This window comes from Cherax quadricarinatus, chromosome 31 (assembly GCF_038502225.1).
Source record: "Cherax quadricarinatus isolate ZL_2023a chromosome 31, ASM3850222v1, whole genome shotgun sequence".
NCBI lineage: Eukaryota > Metazoa > Arthropoda > Malacostraca > Decapoda > Parastacidae > Cherax > Cherax quadricarinatus.
Genome location: NC_091322.1, coordinates 36,998,259 through 37,020,935, shown reverse-complemented (window position 1 = coordinate 37,020,935; position 22,677 = coordinate 36,998,259). Strand labels below are relative to the sequence as shown.

General features: G+C 38.6%; 1 protein-coding gene across 2 annotated transcripts in view; it reads left to right on the top strand.

The window, feature by feature from the left end:
• The first annotated feature begins 1,935 nt into the window (after nucleotides 1-1,935).
• The window catches only part of Sou (required for meiotic nuclear division 5 protein souji), a 38,640-nt gene continuing 17,898 nt past the window's right edge, over nucleotides 1,936-22,677 (top strand). The window contains exons 1-4 of one of the 2 annotated variants that reach the window (XM_053788489.2): nucleotides 1,936-2,101; nucleotides 7,300-7,439; nucleotides 7,566-7,700; nucleotides 11,005-11,142. In XM_053788489.2, the coding sequence (XP_053644464.1) occupies nucleotides 1,966-2,101; nucleotides 7,300-7,439; nucleotides 7,566-7,700; nucleotides 11,005-11,142 (549 nt within the window). In that variant the 5' untranslated portion in view covers nucleotides 1,936-1,965. Of the gene's footprint in view, nucleotides 2,102-7,296; nucleotides 7,440-7,565; nucleotides 7,701-11,004; nucleotides 11,143-22,677 lie in introns of both variants that reach the window. The other variant, XM_053788479.2, reaches the window with a different exon arrangement.

Sequence of the window (22,677 nt, the reverse complement as noted above, 5' to 3'; positions counted from 1 at the left end):
CTTGACGTTGGTGAGGGGCTCTTGATCTAGGGAATTGGATCTGTGCTCCAGTTCCCCGAATTAAGCCTGAATGCCTTCCACATCCCCCCCCCAGGCGCTGTATAATCCTCCGGGTTTAGCGCTTCCCCCTTGATCATAATAATAATAGGGAATTGGATCTGTGCTCCAGTTCCCTGAATTGAGCCTGAATACCTTCCATCCCTCCCCCCCCCACATGCGTTGTATAATCCTAAGGGTTTAGCGCTCCCACATGATTATAATAATTATAATAATATGAATATAATAACTATCCCTCAAAGAAGGTTCCTCGATGTTGGTGAGGAGGCTCTTGATCTAAGGAACTGGACCAATGCTTCAGTTCCTTGAATCAAACCTGAATGCCTTCCACTCTATGACCCTTATGGGTTTAGTGCTCCCCCATGAATGTAATAATATTAACTCAATGTTCAGCCTAAACGCACTCTGCGGATGACGAAGACTTTGCATAGAACAGAATGAAGAAACACTGTAGCAGGCCTATACCATTTATTTTCAGGCCTATTGCCCCATGCTAGGCAAGTTCATGACTCACGAAATCGTAATGACACGATTGCAAACAAACCATACCACGGGTCGGGATAGAACCCGTGATCAGTCTCAAAACTCCAGACCGTCGCGTTAGCCACTATTTTTTTTTTTTTCTAGGCAAGTTCTTTTCACTTCCAGCCAACCCCATTCATATACCAGTCCAATGAAGTGTAATAAACACTTGTCTGTGCTCAATAATAACCTACATGGAGACAGAAACACGGAAGATTAATTGATCTGAAAATTTCGATCCCCTTCTGGGATCCTCTTCAACAGATACATTAGTAATGTATGACCCTTATGGGTTTAGTGCTTAGTTACGATAATGTAGCTCTCTTCACCTTTATCTGGCGGTGTATTTTAGTATCATCGGCAAACTTTAATAGCAATAATACTTTGTATTTCTACAAGTATATGTACAAGGTATACAGTCCTAACTGACATCAGTGACATACTACTATATAGAAAGTCACTTGTTATGCCGAGCATTTCGGGCAAATTAGGTCAGTTTTTGCCCAGGATGTGACCCACAACCAGTCGACTAACACCCAGGTACCCAGTTACTGATAGGTGAACATAGGCAACACGCACAATGTTTCAACCCTCACCGGGAATCGAACCCGGAATCACCGTATGAAGCGGTTTTTGCCACCAGGCCATGGGAGGCAATCAGATCTGATTCGAGGAAGGGAATGATGGGTCCAGTTTCTTGGATCAAGAGCCCTTCAATAGCTTTTAAGGGATATGGAGCGTTCTCTTAAATTGTTAATGTTGTTTGCTTTGGCAGGAGTTGTTGAAGGACCACCGTGGCATATGCCATACGAGTCCTGCTTTTCTTAAAAAAAAAAATAAGCGGGAACAAACAACTCGCACGTAGAAGATTAAAATTTGTGGCGACGTTTCGGTCCGACTTAGACCATTAACTAGCCACAGCGTTACTAGATAATGGAAAGAAGCCAAGGACCCCAATGGAAATAAGTCACTTTGTATTTTTTTTTGGGGGGAGAGGGTGGTTATCCTAGGAAATTTACACTATGTATGATAACTGTACCTAAATAAACTTAGATGTTAGACTGAAACGTCGTCAAAAGTTTCAGTCTCCTATAAGCGAGTTATTTATGCATTGTTCCACCCACGGCACTGCGCCTTTTTTTTTATTCTTTATGCAAAACGACTGTAACCATCCAACACTGCACAAAACTGTACCCGAATAAACTTGCTTCCCGACCTCCCTCGAGGGGGAAACTAAAACTAAAAAAAAAAAAATCGAAAAAAAAATTAATGTTGTCCATGTGTTCCTTAACGCTTTGCAAGGAGGCGTGTGATTGGCGGGTGTGAGGGTGTGCTGTGATTGGCTGGTAGCAGGTGCGGCAGCTGTCTCACACAACAACAACAAAGATGGAGGCGTGCACTGCTGTGGGCAGGGAAATTGACAAAGTATTGTCCAAATTTACATCTTACAGTGAGCATGCATCCAGCACAATCGCCTCGCTGCGCAGCAGTATTGAAAGCCTTCAGCTGGAGATTAGTGAAGGTGAGGGCACACAGGGAATACACTGTAACTGCGTTCAAACAATGGAAGGGAAAAATGCGTTTCTAGTTTTTCCTGGTATATGGCTGGTAACGCCAATGTGTTGCATTTTTTTGTGTGCATTGTTGCTATTTGTTCGGTCATTGAGTAAGGTTCATATACATTTTAAGTCGCTTTTAGTTGGTATTCGTTGTATAATTGAAATAAACCCTGCCATTTGTCTTGGGTTATCGTAGGTTAAATCTTAATTTATCATCCTTTTTGGATTAATACTGTCCTCTGCATCCATTACAAAACTTAAAACAGCAGTCTGTAGAAAGCACATATTTAATTATCAACAAGTACATTTTTTTTTTATTTTGGACATATGTAGACCAAAGAAAACCCGAAACAAATCTTATTCATGAAGTGGGGGAAGAGGAGGTTATATTTTACTAAATCACAATAAGCTTGCCACCTGGGGCACTCACTGACCCAAAGACTCGATGATTTCATTGGATGTCTTTGTCTTTTGTTTTTATCACCTCTTTTAGGAAGTGCTTAGATGTTGAAGGGCCTTTGATCAAAAAAATTAGCATGTACCTCTTCCTTGGATTAAAGCTAATTATGTACTGTACCTCCCATTCCCTAACTGCTGTATGACTCATAACCCTTATGGTTTTAGCCCTTAATTTGATTATTATAATAAAAATGTATGACTTATCAGTTTGATATTTCCCTATGACTTTTAAATTGCAATACTAATGCAGCATTATCACTAGCATATTAATAAAAACACAAGGATAATTTAAAGAGGACGATAGGGTAAAGCCTCTCCAAACCTCTCCCATCTTTCAGACCAAACAAATCAAACTTCCATCTAACCTACGTACATTAGAGACTTTGTAAATGGTCCAAGTCGGACCGAAACGTTGTCATAAGCTTCTCTCTTTTATGTGCGGGCTATTTGTGTATTGTTCCAGTCATGGTATTGTGCCTTTTTTTGTTATTAGAGACAACAATTTCCTTATGAAAACCCAGATTATCCTTAACAAAGCAAAATGATACAGAATCATTCCACTAGATCTTGCATTATTTTTACTCTGTATATACAAAGAAGTTATATAACATTTTATCATTTTAATATACGTACTACAGTACTGTACAACAGAGAGCAGGTAACTGCTAGTAAGCATTTTATTGAACTTAAATGTGAGAAACTTAATCTATTTTTGAAGGTTGTGAACACAGAAGCACTTGGTAAACTAGTTTTATTATCAATGTTTCAGTGAGAAATTTGTAGTTATGAGAAATTTTCTTAATATTAGTTTCTTAATATTATGAAGGACCCCAGATTGACTGATTTCTTTTTCATAATATAGTCAAACCTTCATATAACTGACCCCAGTTTAATGAATTCTGGATTAAAAGGCCAAAATCTGTTAAATCCAGAATTGTTCATTATTGTTACAATCATGGATGAACAATCTCATTCTCAGGTTTAATTAACAGACAGCCAACTTTAACAGATACCCCCTTTGCCCCCTTTCGAAGGATCACTACAAGTGTGAGCCATCATAGTTGTCCAGGATGACTTACATATTAGTTGCCTACAGTTGTTTAGTTCAGATTTTTTTTTTTACCTATTTGTTGTTGAGCAAATATTGAGTTTGCTTAATACAGTACAGCCTCTCCTCACTTAACGATGGGGTTCCGTTCCTAAGACCACATCGTTAAACGAATTTGTCGGTAAGTGAGGAGCATATTATAATGTAGTGGGTTTGTGTCATCCATCTTTGATATTATTTTAATGTTACCTTTGCACCATTTATAACATTTCTGGTACATTAGTGTACAGTAGTGTACTGTACAGTAGGGCCATGGTTTACGGCATTCCGCTAATACGGACATTTCAGATTATGACCGAAACTTGCTATACAGCTCCCCCTACCTGACTTTCTAATAAGGTCACCATGCTCTACCCAGTTTGTTTACATTCTCCGTCAGCTCAATGTCTCTCCGTTATGCCTGGAAACTTTCCAAAATTTCAAGTGTTTTAGAGTTTTCATATTTTATATATATGTACTCTGATAATTATACTTATGTGTACCTGTACCTCAGTAAACTTATGCACTATACTGGTGTACAGGCACACATTAAAATCACTAAGAGTATCCTATGTCTTGAGAATGCCATATTAATAATGATAATAACAATAATACTCACTTGGAGACACATTCAATGTCATATAGTACATTAATATACACATTTTCATTAATCCATCTATGATATTTTTTTCAGAATTATATAATAAACATGCTATGTAACATAAATGTGATAAATACACCCCACAGTAGAATAAATTAACATAAATATAGTTCAACACCAAAGAATGTATGTACACAATAATATTACTGGGGGTAACTGTAGAAAATTTTTCCTTTCATATGCCTTCACTCAGAGTGTCATTTCTTCTAAAACTGGTATTACATGAGACTGGGAGCGTTGTTCTTTATTGTTTCTACTGTACCAACGTGGAGACAACTTGTACACAGTGTAAAGTGTTAGTATTATGGTATAATACAGACGTGTATGAACCAAAACCAGACGCCTTCATCTGTTTACAAAACTCCGCGTTTCACCACCCCTCTCCCACTGCTGGTGGGGTGGGGTGGGGGTGGCCTGGCTGGCTATCATACCAACCACACCTGATTTCTTACAATAAATACTACTCATTTCACCATACATTAAGACTACAAAAATTTTAAGGTAAGTAATGAGTGAACTGTATATGCATTTTATCACTCTTGGATGCTTTAACCCTTTCAGGGTTGGTGCCTTACTATTTTTTTTTTATTATCACACTGGCCGATTCCCACCAAGGCAGGGTGGCCCGAAAAAGAAAAACTTTCACCATCATTCACTCCATCACTGTCTTGCCAGAAGGGTGCTTTACACTACAGTTTTTAAACTGCAACATTAACACCCCTCCTTACTAGTACGCATAAATTCTAGCACCTTCAAATCTAGCGAGAGAAAGCTGGTAGGCCTACATATGAAAGAATGGGTCTATGTGGTCAGTGTGCACGGTATAAAAAAAATCCTGCAGCACAGTGCATAATGAGAAAAAAAAAACTCCGATTGTATTTTTGGTTTAAAACAGCGACTTTGCAGTGTATTTTTGTATGCTATTTATTGTTGTATTCTAGATTTCCTGGTCTTATTTTATAGAATGGAAGACATATTATGGAAATTGAGATGATTTTGATTGATTTCACAATGAAAAGTACCTTGAAATTGAGGTCAAAGTAGCAGAAATGTTCGATTTTTGCCAAAGTTCAAAGGTAAACAAATCATGCCACACGTCCAATACACGTCAACTGGTGAGTGTAATATTCTTTCACATGTGCCCTGATATTATTTATACAATTTCTACGCCATTTCTACATGAATGCAGTAGTCTGCTGCCATAAATCTTCTATTTTTTGTGAGAATAAAAATTCAAAGTAGAAAGTAAAAGAAATGCAACAGAGGCCTGGGGACATGAGTAATGAACAGAGGAAATGTTATTTTAGTGCCAGAAATGTCTGTCTTGTTTATTCTGGACCCTATTTGGAAATTGGCATCTTTTGAAATTTGTGTGAAATTGGCAAAATTGCCAATTTCTGACCATGTTATTGAATAGTGGAAACCGGTAAATGGGTGGTTTCTTGTACTCATTCGATAGAAAAAATGGAGTTCTAGCGAAATACATATGATTTTTGTCAACTGGTACATTGAAATTGGCCGAAAATAGGGCTCAAAGTGGGCGAAATTACCGATTCGTAAACATCGTCGAGACCGCTAAATTCACGAGAGCATAACTCTAAGTTTTCCATCAAATTTCATACTTTTGGTGTCATTGTGATCGAGAAAAGATTCTCTATCATTTCATAAGAAAAAATAATTTTTTTTTTCTCAAAAAATTTCCGACCCTGAGAACAAGTCTAGGAGGGGCCCTGCCGACCCTGAAAGGGTTAAGTGTCATAGTATATTATTTGTTGGTGTGGGGAGGGTGGCCTGGCTGGCAACCATACCAACCACACCTGATTTCTTACAATAAGTACTACTCATCTTACCCTACTTTAAGACTACAAATATTTTAAGGTAAGTAATGAGTGAACTGTATATGCATTTTATTGCTCTGAGATGCTTTAAATGTGTTAGTATATACTTGTGGTTAGGGCAGGGTGGGGGTGGCCTGGCCTTGCTATCATACCTACCACACATGAGTTCTTACAATAAATACTACTCATCTTGCCTGATTTCTGCTTTACAGCGGTAGCCTGGAACCTAACCTGCCATATAATTGGGGCTCTACTGTATATTGAAATACAGAATAGAGGAAATCAGCTCTAATATACATTATTTAGGTATAAATACTGGTCAGAGAGCCCGTCGTAAATCTGAGGCGTCAGCAAATAACTACGTTGCTAAGTGAGGAGAGGCTGTATTGTTGTTTTACAGATGGGTCCAGTATTTGATAATACCCTAGCCAAGTACAGTAAACGTATATTGTATTCAAAGAATTGACTGTCCATGAATTGGCAGTAAACAGTTCCAACCAATAGGGATTTACTTTTTGGCAACATTTAAACCCACAGGTTTCTGCAGCTATGCATTTTATAAGTCTGGTTTTGGATTATAAGTCAAGTCATCCCTTACTAGAACATACACCTCTTCTGTTTGTCTTAGCATTATATGCTGTAACCTTTTGCTTTGGCATCTTCATCTGAAATGGAGATTACAGTAGCCTTAATTTTGCATGCTAGAATTTTAACTTCTTACAGTTGTTGCTGTCGAGTTTTTGAAGAACAGTGTTGACCCCAGTTTCTTGTTGCCCAGGGAGGCAGTATTGCCCAGATCTGGGTGGTTAAAGAAAAGTCAACAATTCTCTTTCGGAATAGAAATTCCAACAGTTTTAGTAAGACTGATATGTATGAAATGCTGACTCCTCTTATAATTTATGTAAATTCATTTTCATCATTCTTCAATACAATGTAGTTTGTTGTCAGAGTTTGTGCACACCTTATCTAGATCAGTATTATTAATACAAAACCTGGTTGGTTTTGAATACATGTCAGAGTGAAATTATTTAATTTTTCAAATATGTATGTACGCTGTTGCAGGTAGTTATTACTTTTATATAGCAGCTCTAGAATCCTTGTGTTCTGTTTCAGTAGGAAGTGGAGATATAACAGAAGCTCAGGCAATGATTTTGAGTCAGGCTATTGGCCGTGTGAAGGAAGCTGTGACACGCTTAAGTACTGAACACAGAGACCTTCATTCTTCTGTCTCCAAAGTTGGCAAAGCTATTGATAAGGTACAGTAAGGAATTTGAGTAATTATAAATGACCATTTAATTTTGAAATGCTGTACAGTGGTTAAAATAGACTAGGAAAATTCAGTTACTTGGTTTGCTGTTTAACATATTTTGTGTATTTTTCAGAATTTTACATCAGACTTTAGCTGTATTAGTAATGACTCAGTATTCACTGGAGAAAAACAACAGCTTGTGAATGAAGTAATTTGTCAGCATTTCTTTCGGGAAGGGCTACTGGACATTGCTGAGGAATTCATTAGTGTATGTATATATTTTTTCATGCTATAAAATGATATTCTAGTTTTGTTTACTTCTTTATGCATGAAAATTCAGTAGTCAGTATTATGTAAATCTGAAGAGAGCTTGAAACCTCACTGTACAAGTAAATCATTTTTTTTTTCCTTCAAACACACATACAGGGCTGGCCACATAATGCAGCACTGCAAGTTGAGAGAGTCCTAATGTTATTAGGATAGGTTTGTATGCAAATACTTACTGATATAGAATAAAGAAAAAGAGTGGATGACTAAAGCAAGTGGATGGATTTTTATTGAACACTTGAACCTTATTGAACCTTAAAAATCCAAATGAATGTGTGCTTATGTATACTGTAGAATTTTTGAAAAAAGATGTACCTGGATATTCTGAAAATAGGAAACAGCTCTTTAATTTTATTTTCCAACATGCTGGCTGTCTCCCATCAAGGCTGGGTGACCCAAAAAAGAAACACTTTCACCATCATTCACACATAATCACTATATAGTCCTTATAAATGTGCCAAACATTTTCTCATCATCCTTCATTCACTGTTTTATGTGTACTTGTACTCGTGTAGGCATAAAATTGTACCCAAAGATTTGGTTCAACTAATCTGCTCATTCATAATTATCATTCTTGCAGGAAATTGCCCAGCTATACATATACCTTACTAACCCATTGTTGTTGTTCACATATAAATGTAACTGATTAATAATAAAAAAGAAGTCCCACTGGGAATCTTCATTGATTTACGTAAAGCCTTTGATATAGTTGACCATGATTTGCTCCACATAAAATTGTCGCACTATGGTATAAGAGGGCACTCCCTCAACTACCTAAAGTCATACCTCAGCAACAGAAGCCAATATGTGTACACAAATGGAGAAAACTCTTCTGCACAGCCAATTACACTTGGTGTCCCACAGGGAAGTGTCCTTGGCTCTTCTCTTTCTCGTTTACATAAATGACCTACCAAATGCATCACAATTACTCAAACCCACACTATTTGCAGATGACACTACATACGTCTTTCACCCGAGCCCAGTCATGCTAGCCAATACTGTAAATACCGAATTACAGAAAATATCTACCTGGATGATGACTAACAAACTTACTCTCAACATTAACAAAACCTACTTCATTCAGTTTGGTAACAGAGCTACAGATGTCCCTCTTAACATAATGATAAACGGATCCCCTATCACAAAGCTCACAGAGGGAAAATTCTTAGGAATCCACCTTGATAATAGACTCAGATTTCAAACACATGTACAACAAATTTCCAAGACCGTAGGCATACTATCGAAGATACGGTACTATGTTCCACAGTCAGCCCTTCTGGCCCTATATCACTCACTTATTTACCCCTATCTCACCTATGGAATTTGTGCATGGGGCTCAACAACAATAAACCATCTCAGACCACTAATTACCCAACAAAAGGCTGTAGTCAGAATGATAACGAATTCCCACTACAGGCAGCACACTCCATCAATATTCAAAACTCTAAACCTACTCACCATACAGAACATCCATACTTATTATTGTACTTACTACATACATAGAACACTTAACTCGGATATAAACCCTCCCCTCAAACCTCTCCTTACCAACCTCAACAGAACACAGGACCATAACACAAGGCACAGATCACTCTTTGATGTTCCTCATGTCCATCTTCTTTATGAGATACAATTATTCAGTATTTAGTTTAGGGTGAGTAAGTGATTTTTAAGAAGAGACTTGAATTTATAAACAGACAGTGTTTCTTTTATATTCACAGATAAGTGGAATTGCATTGAGTTTTTGCATAGTGTGAGATATACCTTACCTTGATATACTTTTGAAGAATTTCGAGAGTATATCTACTCTCTGAGCCCGGCCATGGGCCAGGCTCGTCTAGTGCTCGCCTGGTCAACCAGGCTGTTGCTGCTGGAGGCCCGCTGCCCCACATACCCATCACAGCCTGGTTGATCTGGCACCTGGTGAAGATACTTGTCTAGTTTCCTCTTGAAGGTTTCAATACTTGTTCCAGCAGTGTTTCTGATATCTTCTGGTAAGATGTCGAAAAGTCTGGGACCCCGGATGTTGATACAGTGTTCCCTTATTGTCCCCACCACACCCCTGCTCCTCACTGGGTTTATTTTACACTTCCTCCCATATCTCTCACTCCAGTATGTTGTTATGGCAGTGTGCAGATTTGGGACCAAGCCCTCGAGTACCAACTCTGCACACTGCCATAACAACATACTGGAGTGAGAGATATGGGAGGAAGTGTAAAATAAACCCAGTGAGGAGCAGGGGTGCAGTGGGGACAATAAGGGAACACTGTATCAACATCTGGGGTCCCATACTTTTTAACATCTTACCAGAAGATATCAGAAACACTGCTGGAACAAGTGTTGAAGCCTTCAAGAGGAAACTAGACAAGTATCTTCACCAGGTGCCAGATCAACCAGGCTGTGAAGGATATGTGGGGCAGCAGGCCTCCAGCAGCAACAGCTTGGTTGACCAGGTGAGCACTAGACGAGCCTGGCTCATGGCCAGGCTCAGAGAGTAGATATACTCTCGAAATTCTTCAAAGGTATATCAAGGTAACGTATATGTCACACTATGCAAAAAACTCAATGCACATAAAAGGCCCAAAAATCTGGAATTCATTACCTGTGAATATAAAAGAAACACTGTTTGTCTATAAATTCAAGTCTCTTCTTAAAAATCACTTACTCACCCTAAACTAAATAAATACTGAATAATTGTATCTCATAAATGTTTACCCTGTGACCCAATCAAACTTTGTTATTTTTAATTACAATACCTAACAGAATACTCCATTCTACTGAATGCACAGCAACATAGTAAATGACAATATGACCTGTCTTTGAAATACTCATTTGTGCTTAATTGTTATTTGTTTACAGTAATGTTTACCACTGAATATATCATTGCTTAGTTAATCTTAAGATAATTTTAAGCCTGCCCATAATGCTCTACATACAAGGGGCTTTGGCATGTTACACTTAACCACTGTATTTCCTTGTACTTCTATGTATCATGTTCAGATTAATAATAAATAAATAAATAAATAAATATTTAGATCATGCTATGAACCTACAATAAAATCTCATTGAATAATAAAATCTAACATATATTGCATTCTATTCATGCCATGGAATTTTCTTTTCCATTGGTACACTAAAAGTTAATTTCATATTGGTTATATGGTTATCTAAATCCCCATCATCCTAGATGGGATTGAGTTCATTTGCTTGGTTTTATCTTAATCTAAATTACTGCTATCCCACAGGAGACAGGACTTGAATTGCAGGAAGAATCTCGTGAACCATTTTTTGAACTTAATCGAATCCTTGCAGCTCTAAAGGCAAGAGATTTAGGTCCAGCTCTCCAGTGGGCTGAGGAAAATAGGGAAAAGCTACGGTCACAAGTAAGTAACCTTTTTAACCTTTTAGCTAAATTATCATTTTTTTTTCAGTGGAGAGGAATAAATGGGATTAGGTCAGGGGTTTCAAATAGTTAGAGCTAAAGAAGGAGTAGTAATAATGTTGAAGGATAAGCTATGGCAGGAAAAGAGGGACTGTAAATGTATTAATTCAAGGATTATGTGGAGTAAAATAAAGATTGGATGTGAAAAGTGGGTTATAATAAGCGTGTATGCACCTGGAGAAGAGAGAAGTGTAGAGGAGAGAGAGAGATTTTGGGAAATGTTGAGTGAATGCGTGGGGAGTTTTGAATCAAGTGTGAGAGTAATGGTGGTTGGGGATTTCAATGCTAAAGTGGGTAAAAATGTTATGGAAGGAGTAGTAGGTAAATTTGGGGTGCCAGGGGTAAATGTAAATGGGGAGCCTTTAATTGAGCTATGTGTAGAAAGAAATTTGGTAATAAGTAATACATATTTTATGAAAAAGAGGATAAATAAATATACAAGGTATGATGTAGCACGTAATGAAAGTAGTTTCTTAGATTATGTATTGGTGGATAAAAGGTTGATGGGTAGGCTCCAGGATGTACATGTTTATAGAGGGGCAACTGATATATCGGATCATTATTTAGTTGTAGCTACAGTTAGAGTAAGAGGTAGATGGGAAAAGAGGAAGGTGGCAACAACAAGTAAGAGGGAGGTGAAAGTGTATAAACTAAGGGAGGAGGAAGTTCGGGTGAGATATAAGCGACTATTGGCAGAAAGGTGGGCTAGTGCAAAGATGAGTAGTGGGGGGGTTGAAGAGGGTTGGAATAGTTTTAAAAATGCAGTATTAGAATGTGGGGCAGAAGTTTGTGGTTATAGGAGGGTGGGGGCAGGAGGAAAGAGGAGTGATTGGTGGAATGATGAAGTAAAGGGTGTGATAAAAGAGAAAAAGGTAGCTTATGAGAGGTTTTTACAAAACAGAAGTGTTATAAGAAGAGCAGAGTATATGGAGAGTAAAAGAAAGGTAAAGAGAGTGGTGAGAGAGTGCAAAAGGAGAGCAGATGATAGAGTGGGAGAGGCACTGTCAAGAAATTTTAATGAAAATAAGAAAAAAATTTGGAGTGAGTTAAACAAGTTAAGAAAGCCTAGGGAAAATATGGATTTGACAGTTAAAAACAGAGTAGGGGAGTTAGTAGATGGGGAGATGGAGGTATTGGGTAGATGGCGAGAATATTTTGAGGAACTTTTAAATGTTAAGGAAGAAACAGAGGCAGTAATTTCATGCATTGGTCAGGGAGGTATACCATCTTTTAGGAGTGAAGAAGAGCAGAATGTAAGTGTGGGGGAGGTACGTGAGGCATTACGTAAAATGAAAGGGGGTAAAGCAGCTGGAACTGATGGGATCATGACAGAAATGTTAAAAGCAGGGGGGGATATAGTGTTGGAGTGATTGGTACTTTTGTTTAATAAATGTATGAAAGAGGGGAAGGTACCTAGGGATTGGCAGAGAGCATGTATAGTCCCTTTATATAAAGGGAAAGGGGACAAAAGAGACTAAAAATTATAGAGGAATAAGCTTACTGAGTATACCAGGAAAAGTGTACGGTAGGGTTATAATTGAAAGAATTAGAGGTAAGACAGAATGTAGGATTGCGGATGAGCAAGGAGGTTTCAGAGTGGGTAGGGGATGTGTAGATCAGGTGTTTACATTGAAGCATATATGTGAACAGTATTCAGATAAAGATAGGGAAGTTTTTATTGCATTTATGGATTTAGAAAAGGCATATGATAGAGTGGATAGAGGAGCAATGTGGCAGATGTTGCAAGTATATGGAATAGGTGGTAAGTTATTAAATGCTGTAAAGAGTTTTTATGAGGATAGTGAGGCTCAGGTTAGGGTGTGTAGAAGAGAGGGAGACTACTTCCCAGTAAAAGTAGGTCTTAGACAGGGATGTGTAATGTCACCATGGTTGTTTAATATATTTATAGATGGGGTTGTAAAGGAAGTAAATGCTAGGGTGTTTGGGAGAGGGGTGGGATTAAATTATGGGGAATCAAATTCAAAATGGGAATTGACACAGTTACTTTTTGCTGATGATACTGTGCTTATGGGAGATTCTAAAGAAAAATTGCAAAGGTTAGTGGATGAGTTTGGGAATGTGTGTAAAGGTAGAAAGTTGAAAGTGAACATAGAAAAGAGTAAGGTGATGAGGGTGTCAAATGATTTAGATAAAAAAAAATTGGATATCAAATTGGGGAGGAGGAGTATGGAAGAAGTGAATGTTTTCAGATACTTGGGAGTTGACGTGTCGGCGGATGGATTTATGAAGGATGAGGTTAATCATAGAATTGATGAGGGAAAAAAGGTGAGTGGTGCGTTGAGGTATATGTGGAGTCAAAAAACGTTATCTATGGAGGCAAAGAAGGGAATGTATGAAAGTATAGTAGTACCAACACTCTTATATGGGTGTGAAGCTTGGGTGGTAAATGCAGCAGCGAGGAGACGGTTGGAGGCAGTGGAGATGTCCTGTTTAAGGGCAATGTGTGGTGTAAATATTATGCAGAAAATTCGGAGTGTGGAAATTAGGAGAAGGTGTGGAGTTAATAAAAGTATTAGTCAGAGGGCAGAAGAGGGGTTGTTGAGGTGGTTTGGTCATTTAGAGAGAATGGATCAAAGTAGAATGACATGGAAAGCATATAAATCTATAGGGGAAGGAAGGCGGGGTAGGGGTCGTCCTCGAAAGGGTTGGAGAGAGGGGGTAAAGGAGGTTTTGTGGGTAAGGGGCTTGGACTTCCAGCAAGCGTGCGTGAGCGTGTTAGATAGGAGTGAATGGAGACGAATGGTACTTGGGACCTGACGATCTGTTGGAGTGTGAGCAGGGTAATATTTAGTGAAGGGATTCAGGGAAACCAGTTATTTTCATATAGTCGGACTTGAGTCCTGGAAATGGGAAGTACAATGCCTGCACTTTAAAGGAGGGGTTTGGGATATTGGCAGTTTGGAGGGATATGTTGTGTATCTTTATATGTGTATGCTTCTAGACTGTTGTATTCTGAGCACCTCTGCAAAAACAGTGATAATGTGCGAGTGTGGTGAAAGTGTTGAATGATGATGAAAGTATTTTCTTTTTGGGGATTTTCTTTCTTTTTTGGGTCACCCTGCCTCGGTGGGAGACGGCCGACTTGTTGAAAAAAAAAAAAAAATATATAATAACTATTTCCTGCTTACTCCACAACATTTTTACCCACTTTAGCATTGAAATCCCCCACCACAAGCACTCTCACACTTGGTTCAAAACTTCCCAGGCACTCTCAAGATTTCCAAAAATCTTTCACTCTCCTTTACACTTCTCTTTTCTCCAGGTGCTTAAACACTTACCATAACCCACTTTTCACATCCAGCCCTTATTTTACTCCACATAATCCTTGAATTAATACATTTATATTCCCTCATTTTACTATCTCCAACTAATTTACCGATTCTTCTCTTTGTTCATTTTCCAAAGTTATCATATCTTGCATCCCTACCAAGTAAGTTGGAGACAATAGCTAATATATTGGAGCATCTTGTATTAACCCTTTAGGGGTCGGCAGGTCCTCTCAGAGACTTGTTCTCAGGGTCGGCCAAATTTCAAAAAAAAAAAAAAAAAATCTTATGAAAAGATAGAGAATCTTTTCCTGATCATAATGACACCAGAAGTATGAAATTTGATGGAAAACTTACGGAATTATGCTCTCGCGAAGTTAGCGGTCTCGACGATGTTTATGCATCAGCGATTTTGCCCACTTTGAGCCATATTTCTGCCAATTCCAGTGTACTAGTCGACAAAAGTCATAACTATTTTGCTAGAACTCCATTTTTCCTATCGAATGAGTACAAGAAACCACCCATTTACCGATTTCAACTATCCAATAAAGTGGTCAGAATTTAGCAATTTTGCCAATTTCACACAAATTTCAAAAGATGCCAATTTCTGAATAGGGTCCAGAATAAACAAGAAAGACATTCCTGGCACTAAAATAACAAGTTCTCTGTTCGTTAGTCACATCCCCAGGCCCCTCTTATATTTCTTCGGCTTTCCACTTTGAATTTTTATTTTTACAAAATAAATAAGATTTACTGTTATGCAGACTACTGCATTAGTGTAGAAATGGTATAAATAATATCAGAGCACTTGTGAAAGAATATTAGACTCACCAGTTGATGTGTATTGGATGCTTGGCATGATTTGTTTACTTTTGAACTTTGGTAAAAATCAAACATTTCTGCTACTTTGAGCTCAGTTTCAAGGTACTTTTCATTGTAAAACCAGTCAAGATCATCTCAATTTCTGTAATATGTCTTCCATTCTATAAAATGAGACCAAGAAAACTAGAATACAACAATAAATACTATACAAAAATACAGTGCAAAGTCGCTGTTTTAATCCAAAAACATGGTCAAAGTTTTTTTTTTTCTCATTACGCACTGTGCTGCAGGATTTTTTTTATACTGTGCACACTGACCACATAGACCCATTCTTTCATATGTAGGCCTACCAGCTTTCACTAGATTTGAGGGCACTAGAATTTAGGCATACTAGTATGTCAAAAACCCTCGGTCGTAAGCCGTACTAGTACGTCCGAAACTCCCAAAGGGTTAATTATAACAGAATTTAGTTTTGTGTTGTTCTTAATATACTTTCCCCTCAAGGAGATCCTTTATGCTGGCAAGGACAGGATTTTGATCTAAGGAATTGGGCCTGTTCTTCCAAGGATTGAACCCAGTTGTCCCCTAAATATAATTACAGTATACAGTAAACCCTCTCATAATGCCACCCAACATGGCAAGATTTTGACTCGGCACCATTGGGAAATCTTTGATATTATGCTCTGTAAATCTATAAATCCTAGGTAGTAAGTTTAGACAGCAACTGCCAAGGGAGGTACTACCTTCCTGCCAAGTGAGTGTAAAATGGAACCCTGTAATTGTTTTACATCATGGTAGGATTGCTGGTGTCTTTTTTTTGTCTCGTAACATTCAAGGTTTCAGGTACATCTTACTACTTCTACTTACACTTAGGTCACACTACACATGCATGTACAATGTGTGTGTGTGTGTGTGTGTGTTTTTTTTTTTCAACAAGTCGGCCGTCTCCCACCGAGGCAGGGTGACCCAAAAAAAGAAAGAAAATCCCCAAAAATAAAATACTTTCATCATCATTCAACACTTTCACCACACTCACACATTATCACTGTTTTTGCAGAGGTGCTCAGAATACAACAGTTTAGAAGCATATACGTATAAAGATACACAACATATCCCTCCAAACTGCCAATATCCCAAACCCCTCCTTTAACCTGTAAATGGTCCAAACGTACATATACGTTTTTACCGCTAGTGCCCCAAATGTATATATACGTTTTATGTGTCCTAGATTTAACATTGCCACGATAAACCTGAGTCGCCTAGACATGTGAGAATGGGTGTGAGCACTCACTGTGCACCATATTAAAATAATTGGGGATGCCTGGGTACCATATGCTCTTTTTTCCTGTTAACCCTTAAATGGTCCAAACGTATATATACATTTTTTCAACATTTGAAAGTATGTAAAAAAATGTAGATCACCTTTTTTTTTTTCATTTGAAAATGTGTAAAAAAACTTTTATCTACATTTTTTTTGTTATGTTCGAAAATATGTAAAAAAAAAACGTAGATCTACGCTTGGAGCACTATGGATTTGAACGTCGATCTGTTTGGACCGTTTAAGGGTTAAAAAACGTTTTTTTTTTTTTTTCTCAAAAAAGTTGGGGCAGTACGGTAGTGAACGTATATATACGTTTGGACCGTTTACGGGTTAAAGTGCAGGCATTGTACTTCCCATTTTCAGGACTCGAAGTCCGGCTATGTAAAAATAACCGGTTTCCCTGAATTCCTGCACTAAATATTACCCTGCTCACACTCCAACAGCTCATCAGGTCCCAAATACCATTCGTCTCCATTCACTCCTATTTAACACGCTCACGCACGCTTGCTGGAAGTCCAAGCCCCTTGCCCACAAAACCTCCTTTACCCCCTCCCTCCAACCTTTTCGAGGACAACCCCTACCCTGCCTTCCTGCCCCTACAGATTTATACGCTCTCCATGTCATTCTACTTTGATCCATTCTCTCTAAATGACCAAACCACTTCAACTCCTCTTCAGCCCTCAGACTAATACTTTTATTAACTCCACACCTTCTCCTAATTTCCACACTCCGAATTTTCTGCATAATATTTACACCACACATTGCCCTTAGACAGGACATCTCCACTGCCTCCAACCATCTCCTCACTGCAGCATTTACAACCCAAGCTTCACACCCATATAAGAGTGTTGGTACCACTATACTTTCATACATTCCCTTCTTTGCCTCCATAGGTAACGTTTTTTTGTTTCCACATAAACCTCAATGCACCACTCATCTTTTTCCTTCATCAGTTCTATGATTAACCTCTTTCTTCTTTCAACACACCGGCCATATCCCACTGAGGCAGGGTGGCCCAAAAGGAAAAACGAAAGTTTCTCCTTTTACATTTAGTAATATATACAGGAGAAGAGGTTACTAGCCCCTTGCTCCCGACATTTTAGTCGCCTCTTACAACACGCCTGGCTGACAGATGAAGAATTCTGTTCCACTTCCCCATGGAGATAAGAGGAAATAAACAAAAACAAGAACTAGAAAGAAAATAGAAGAAAACCCAGAGGGGTGTGTATATATGTGCTTGTACATGTATGTGTAGTGTAACCTAAGTGTAAGTAGAAGTAGCAAGACATACCTGAAATCATGCATGTTCATGAGACAGAAAAAAGAACACCAGCAATCCTACCATCATGTAAAACAATCACAGGCTTTCGTTTTACATTCACTTGGCAGGACGGTAGTACCTCCCTGGGCGGTTGCTGTCTACCAACCTACTACCTAGGATGATTAACCTCATCCTTCATAAATCCATCCGCTGACACGTCACTTCCCAAATATCTGAAAACATTCACTTCTTCCATACTCCTCCTCCCCAATTTGATATCCAATTTTCTTTATCTAAATCATTTGATACCCTCATCACCTTACTCTTTTCTATGACTCAAGAAATCGTAATGACACGATTGCAAACGTGACGGGGTGGAGTTTTGAGACTCTAAGACCGCGGGTTCAATCCCGGCCGGGGGTATGGTTTACTCTTTTCTATGTTCACTTTCAACTTTCTACCTTTACACACACTCCCAAACTCGTCCACTAACCTTTGCAATTTTTCTGTAGAATCTTCCATAGGCACAGTATCATAAGCAAAAAGTAACTGTGTCAATCCTCATTTTGTATTTGATTCCCCATAATTTAATCCCACCCCTCTCCCGAACACCCTAGCATTTATTTCTTTTACAACCCCATCTATAAATATATTGAACAACCATGGTGATATTACACATCCCTGTCTAAGACCTACTTTTACTGGGAAGTAATCTCCCTCTCTTCTACACACCCTAACCTGAGCCTCACTATCCTCATAAAAACTCTTGACAGCATTTAGTAACTTACTACCTATTCCATATACTTGTAACATCTGCCACATTGCTCTCCTATCCAATCTATCATATTTTTTATATTATTTTTATTATCACACCGGCCGATTCCCACCAAGGCAGGGTGGCCCGAAAAAGAAAAACTTTCACCATCATTCACTCCATCACTGTCTTGCCAGAAGGGTGCTTTACACTACAGTTTTTAAACTGCAACATTAACACCCCTCCTTCAGAGTGCAGGCACTGTACTTCCCATCTCCAGGACTCAAGTCCGGCCTGCCGGTTTCCCTGAACCCCTTCATCTCCAGGATTCAAGTCCGGCCTGCCGGTTTCCCTGAACCCCTTCATAAATGTTACTTTGCTCACACTCCAACAGCACGTCAAGTATTAAAAACCATTTGTCTCCATTCACTCCTATCAAACACGCTCACGCATGCCTGCTGGAAGTCCAAGCCCCTCGCACACAAAACCTCCTTTACACCCTCCCTCCAACCTTTCCTAGGCCGACCCCTACCCCGCCTTCCTTCCACTACAGACTGATACACTCTTGAAGTCACTCTGTTTCGCTCCATTCTCTCTACATGTCCGAACCACCTCAACAACCCTTCCTCAGCCCTCTGGACAACAGTTTTGGTAATCCCGCACCTCCTCCTGACTTCCAAACTACGAATTCTCTGCATTATATTCACACCACACATTGCCCTCAGACATGACATCTCCACTACCTCCAGCCTTCTCCTCGCTGCAACATTCATCACCCATGCTTCACACCCATATAAGAGCGTTGGTAAAACTATACTCTCATACATTCCCCTCTTTACCTCCAAGGACAAAGTTCTTTGTCTCCACAGACTCCTAAGTGCACCACTCACCCTTTTCCCCTCATCAATTCTATGATTCACCTCATCTTTCATAGACCCATCCGCTGACACGTCCACTCCCAAATATCTGAATACATTCACCTCCTCCATACTCTCTCCCTCCAATCTGATATCCAATCTTTCATCACCTAATCTTTTTGTTATCCTCATAACCTTACTCTTTCCTGTATTCACTTTTAATTTTCTTCTTTTGCACACCCTACCAAATTCATCCACCAATCTCTGCAACTTCTCTTCAGAATCTCCCAAGAGCACAGTGTCATCAGCAAAGAGCAACTGTGACAACTCCCACTTTGTGTGATTCTTTATCTTTTAACTCCACGCCTTTTGCCAAGACCCTCGCATTTACTTCTCTTACAACCCCATCTATAAATATATTAAACAACCATGGTGACATCACACATCCTTGTCTAAGGCCTTCTTTTACTGGGAAATAATTTCCCTCTTTCCTACATACTCTAACTTGAGCCTCACTATCCTCGTAAAAACTCTTCACTGCTTTCAGTAACCTACCTCCTACACCATACACTTGCAACATCTGCCAATCTATCATATGTCTTTTCTAAATCCATAAATGCAATGAAAACTTCCCTACCTTTATCTAAATACTGTTCACATATATGCTTCAATGTAAATATGCATTATATACATTGTATATATACATTACTAAATTTAAAAAGGAGAAACTTTCATTTTTTCTTTTGGGCCACCCTGCTCGGTGGGATGTGGATGGTTTGTTGGAAGATGATAATTTGGGCAGTAAACTATTGTTTCTCAGAGTCTGCTCTCAGGGCAAGATGAGTCACTAGACATCGTTTTTCTTACCTAACAAATGTTTTCCGAAAGATATATTCTGTGAATGCTTAATTTATATAAAGCACCAGTATAAAAAACTTTAGGAGAATATACAGCACAGAAATATGAAGAAAGATTAAGTAAGTTCCGTAGAAGAAGACAATGATTTTATTTGATTATTAACCCAGAATCATACTTTATCATAATTACATTATACATTTCCTTTCCTCTAACAGCATAGCAGCATTCTAGGTAGTATATTCACATTACTAAAGTTCCATTTACTCTGCACAATACCTGTACAAGCATTTCTCAGGCAGTATCTGCTACTTCCACCATCACTTGACATGCTAATATGTAAACATTGGTAAAAGTAAGTTATCACAAAAGTAGCTTTCAAAAAATAAATAGTTATCATTTTTGTTGTTCTAGCAAAAATTATTAAGTTTATAAGGTTGATCACAGGAAAAATACATTGGTCTCTAGGGTGTGCCAAAGTATTGGTATCAGTGGGTATAGCTTATTTTGATGTTATTGATAAGGGGTTCAAATTTAGTATCTTTACTGGCCTACAATTGAGTATTATTGAGTATTGATCAGTTTTGATGGTAATTTTTATGGTATCAATATTGGCTTAAAATTAATTATTGGTATCGTCTTATCACTGGACTCGGTCTTCATCTTGGTGCATTTGATTTTAGTCTTAATTTCAATCTATAGTGTATCTTGATCCCAGTCTTGGAATGTTTTGTTTCAATCTTGATCTTGGTCTTAATGTGTTTAGTCTTTGACTACATGTCTCAGTACCTATTCTTGAGTTGATAAACCTTGTTACATCCAACCTATGCCAGTAGGGGTACATGAGGTCTTTTAAAATCTAATAATTTTGATATATTAGTATTTTTGGAGGTATCAAGAAAGCAACCCTATTTTTCCCCATATGTTCTTCACTTTGCATATTGGAAGGGTTTACTGCACTTCAGCAGCATTTTAGTCAAACTATGAAAAATCTGCAGTGAGTTGAACTGGTTACATTCCTATCTTTAACATTTTCTTGAGGAAATGTGTCTTTGAGTTACGAAAGGAACATGGTGCTTTACATATATCCTTTTATTTGGCGTTATATTTACCAGGAAAGCATACCCTGACGCCATGCTATACAATTAGAAAAACTCTTGGTATACATATACATTAATGCAAAATAACCCTAGTGAAAAACGAGTGAAATTCCACAAAAGCTCTTGGAATTTCACTTTTTCTCTGGTTATTTTGCAGATTGTGATATCACCTGTTTACTGTGATCTTATTGCATATACACTAGCATGTCATTTCATGTTGCGCCATTTATATTTAACCCTTAAACTGTCCACACGTAGATGTACGTACATGTGCACAACGCTCCGAACATATATCGACGTTTTATTTTTCATTCCTTCGAATTTGGCGCGATAGGCCTGATTCGCCTAGACATGAAGGAATGGGACTGTGCACTCAGTGTGCGCACTATGATAAAAATCGGGAACCACTTAGTACCTTGTGGGAGCACGAGTTCAATTGAGCGCCAGATAGAGCAAATAGCGTGGCAGACACCAGTGATTCACTGATGTCATGTCATATTAACACTCACATTTTAAAAGGAAAGTAAAAATAGGTTAGATAAATGCATGAGTGAGTGTGGGTGGGCGTGAGTTGAACCTGACTAGCTTGTGCTACTAGGTCAGATGTTGTGCTCCTTCTTTCAGTGGATGTGACCTGACAAGGTGGGTCATTGGTCTAAGCCAGGGGGTGACATGGACCTGCCTTGCATGGACCAGTAGGCCTGCTGCAGTGTTCCTTCTTTCTTATGTTCTTATGTATTCGGCTGGCTGGCTTTTGCTGTCTCTGTCTTTATCTGTCTATATCTCTGTATCTGTCTATCTGTATCTCTGTCTATATCTGTCTCACATGTACTCATAAATACAGTTATTATACATAATGTAAATTACCTAGGATAACCCAAAAATTCCAGGGCAAGTGCTATACAGTGTGTGTAGATATAAGACATAAATGTACATGACGCAAATAATGGCATTGTCACTTGCTCAGCAATCAGGGAGTGGGCCATACACCACAAACCAACAGGTTTACTAGCTGCTCCCTGAGACAGAGACAAGCAGATGGAAAGACAGACACACACAGGCAGACAGAAAGACAGATAAGCAGAACTAGACAGATAAGCAGAGCTAGACAGACTGAAGGCAGATGTACAGATAGACAGACAGACATACAGAGACATGTTTGTGTGCAAGAGTAAAAACATATAAAGGCAAGGTTCCCCCCTCCAGCAGCTCACATTCA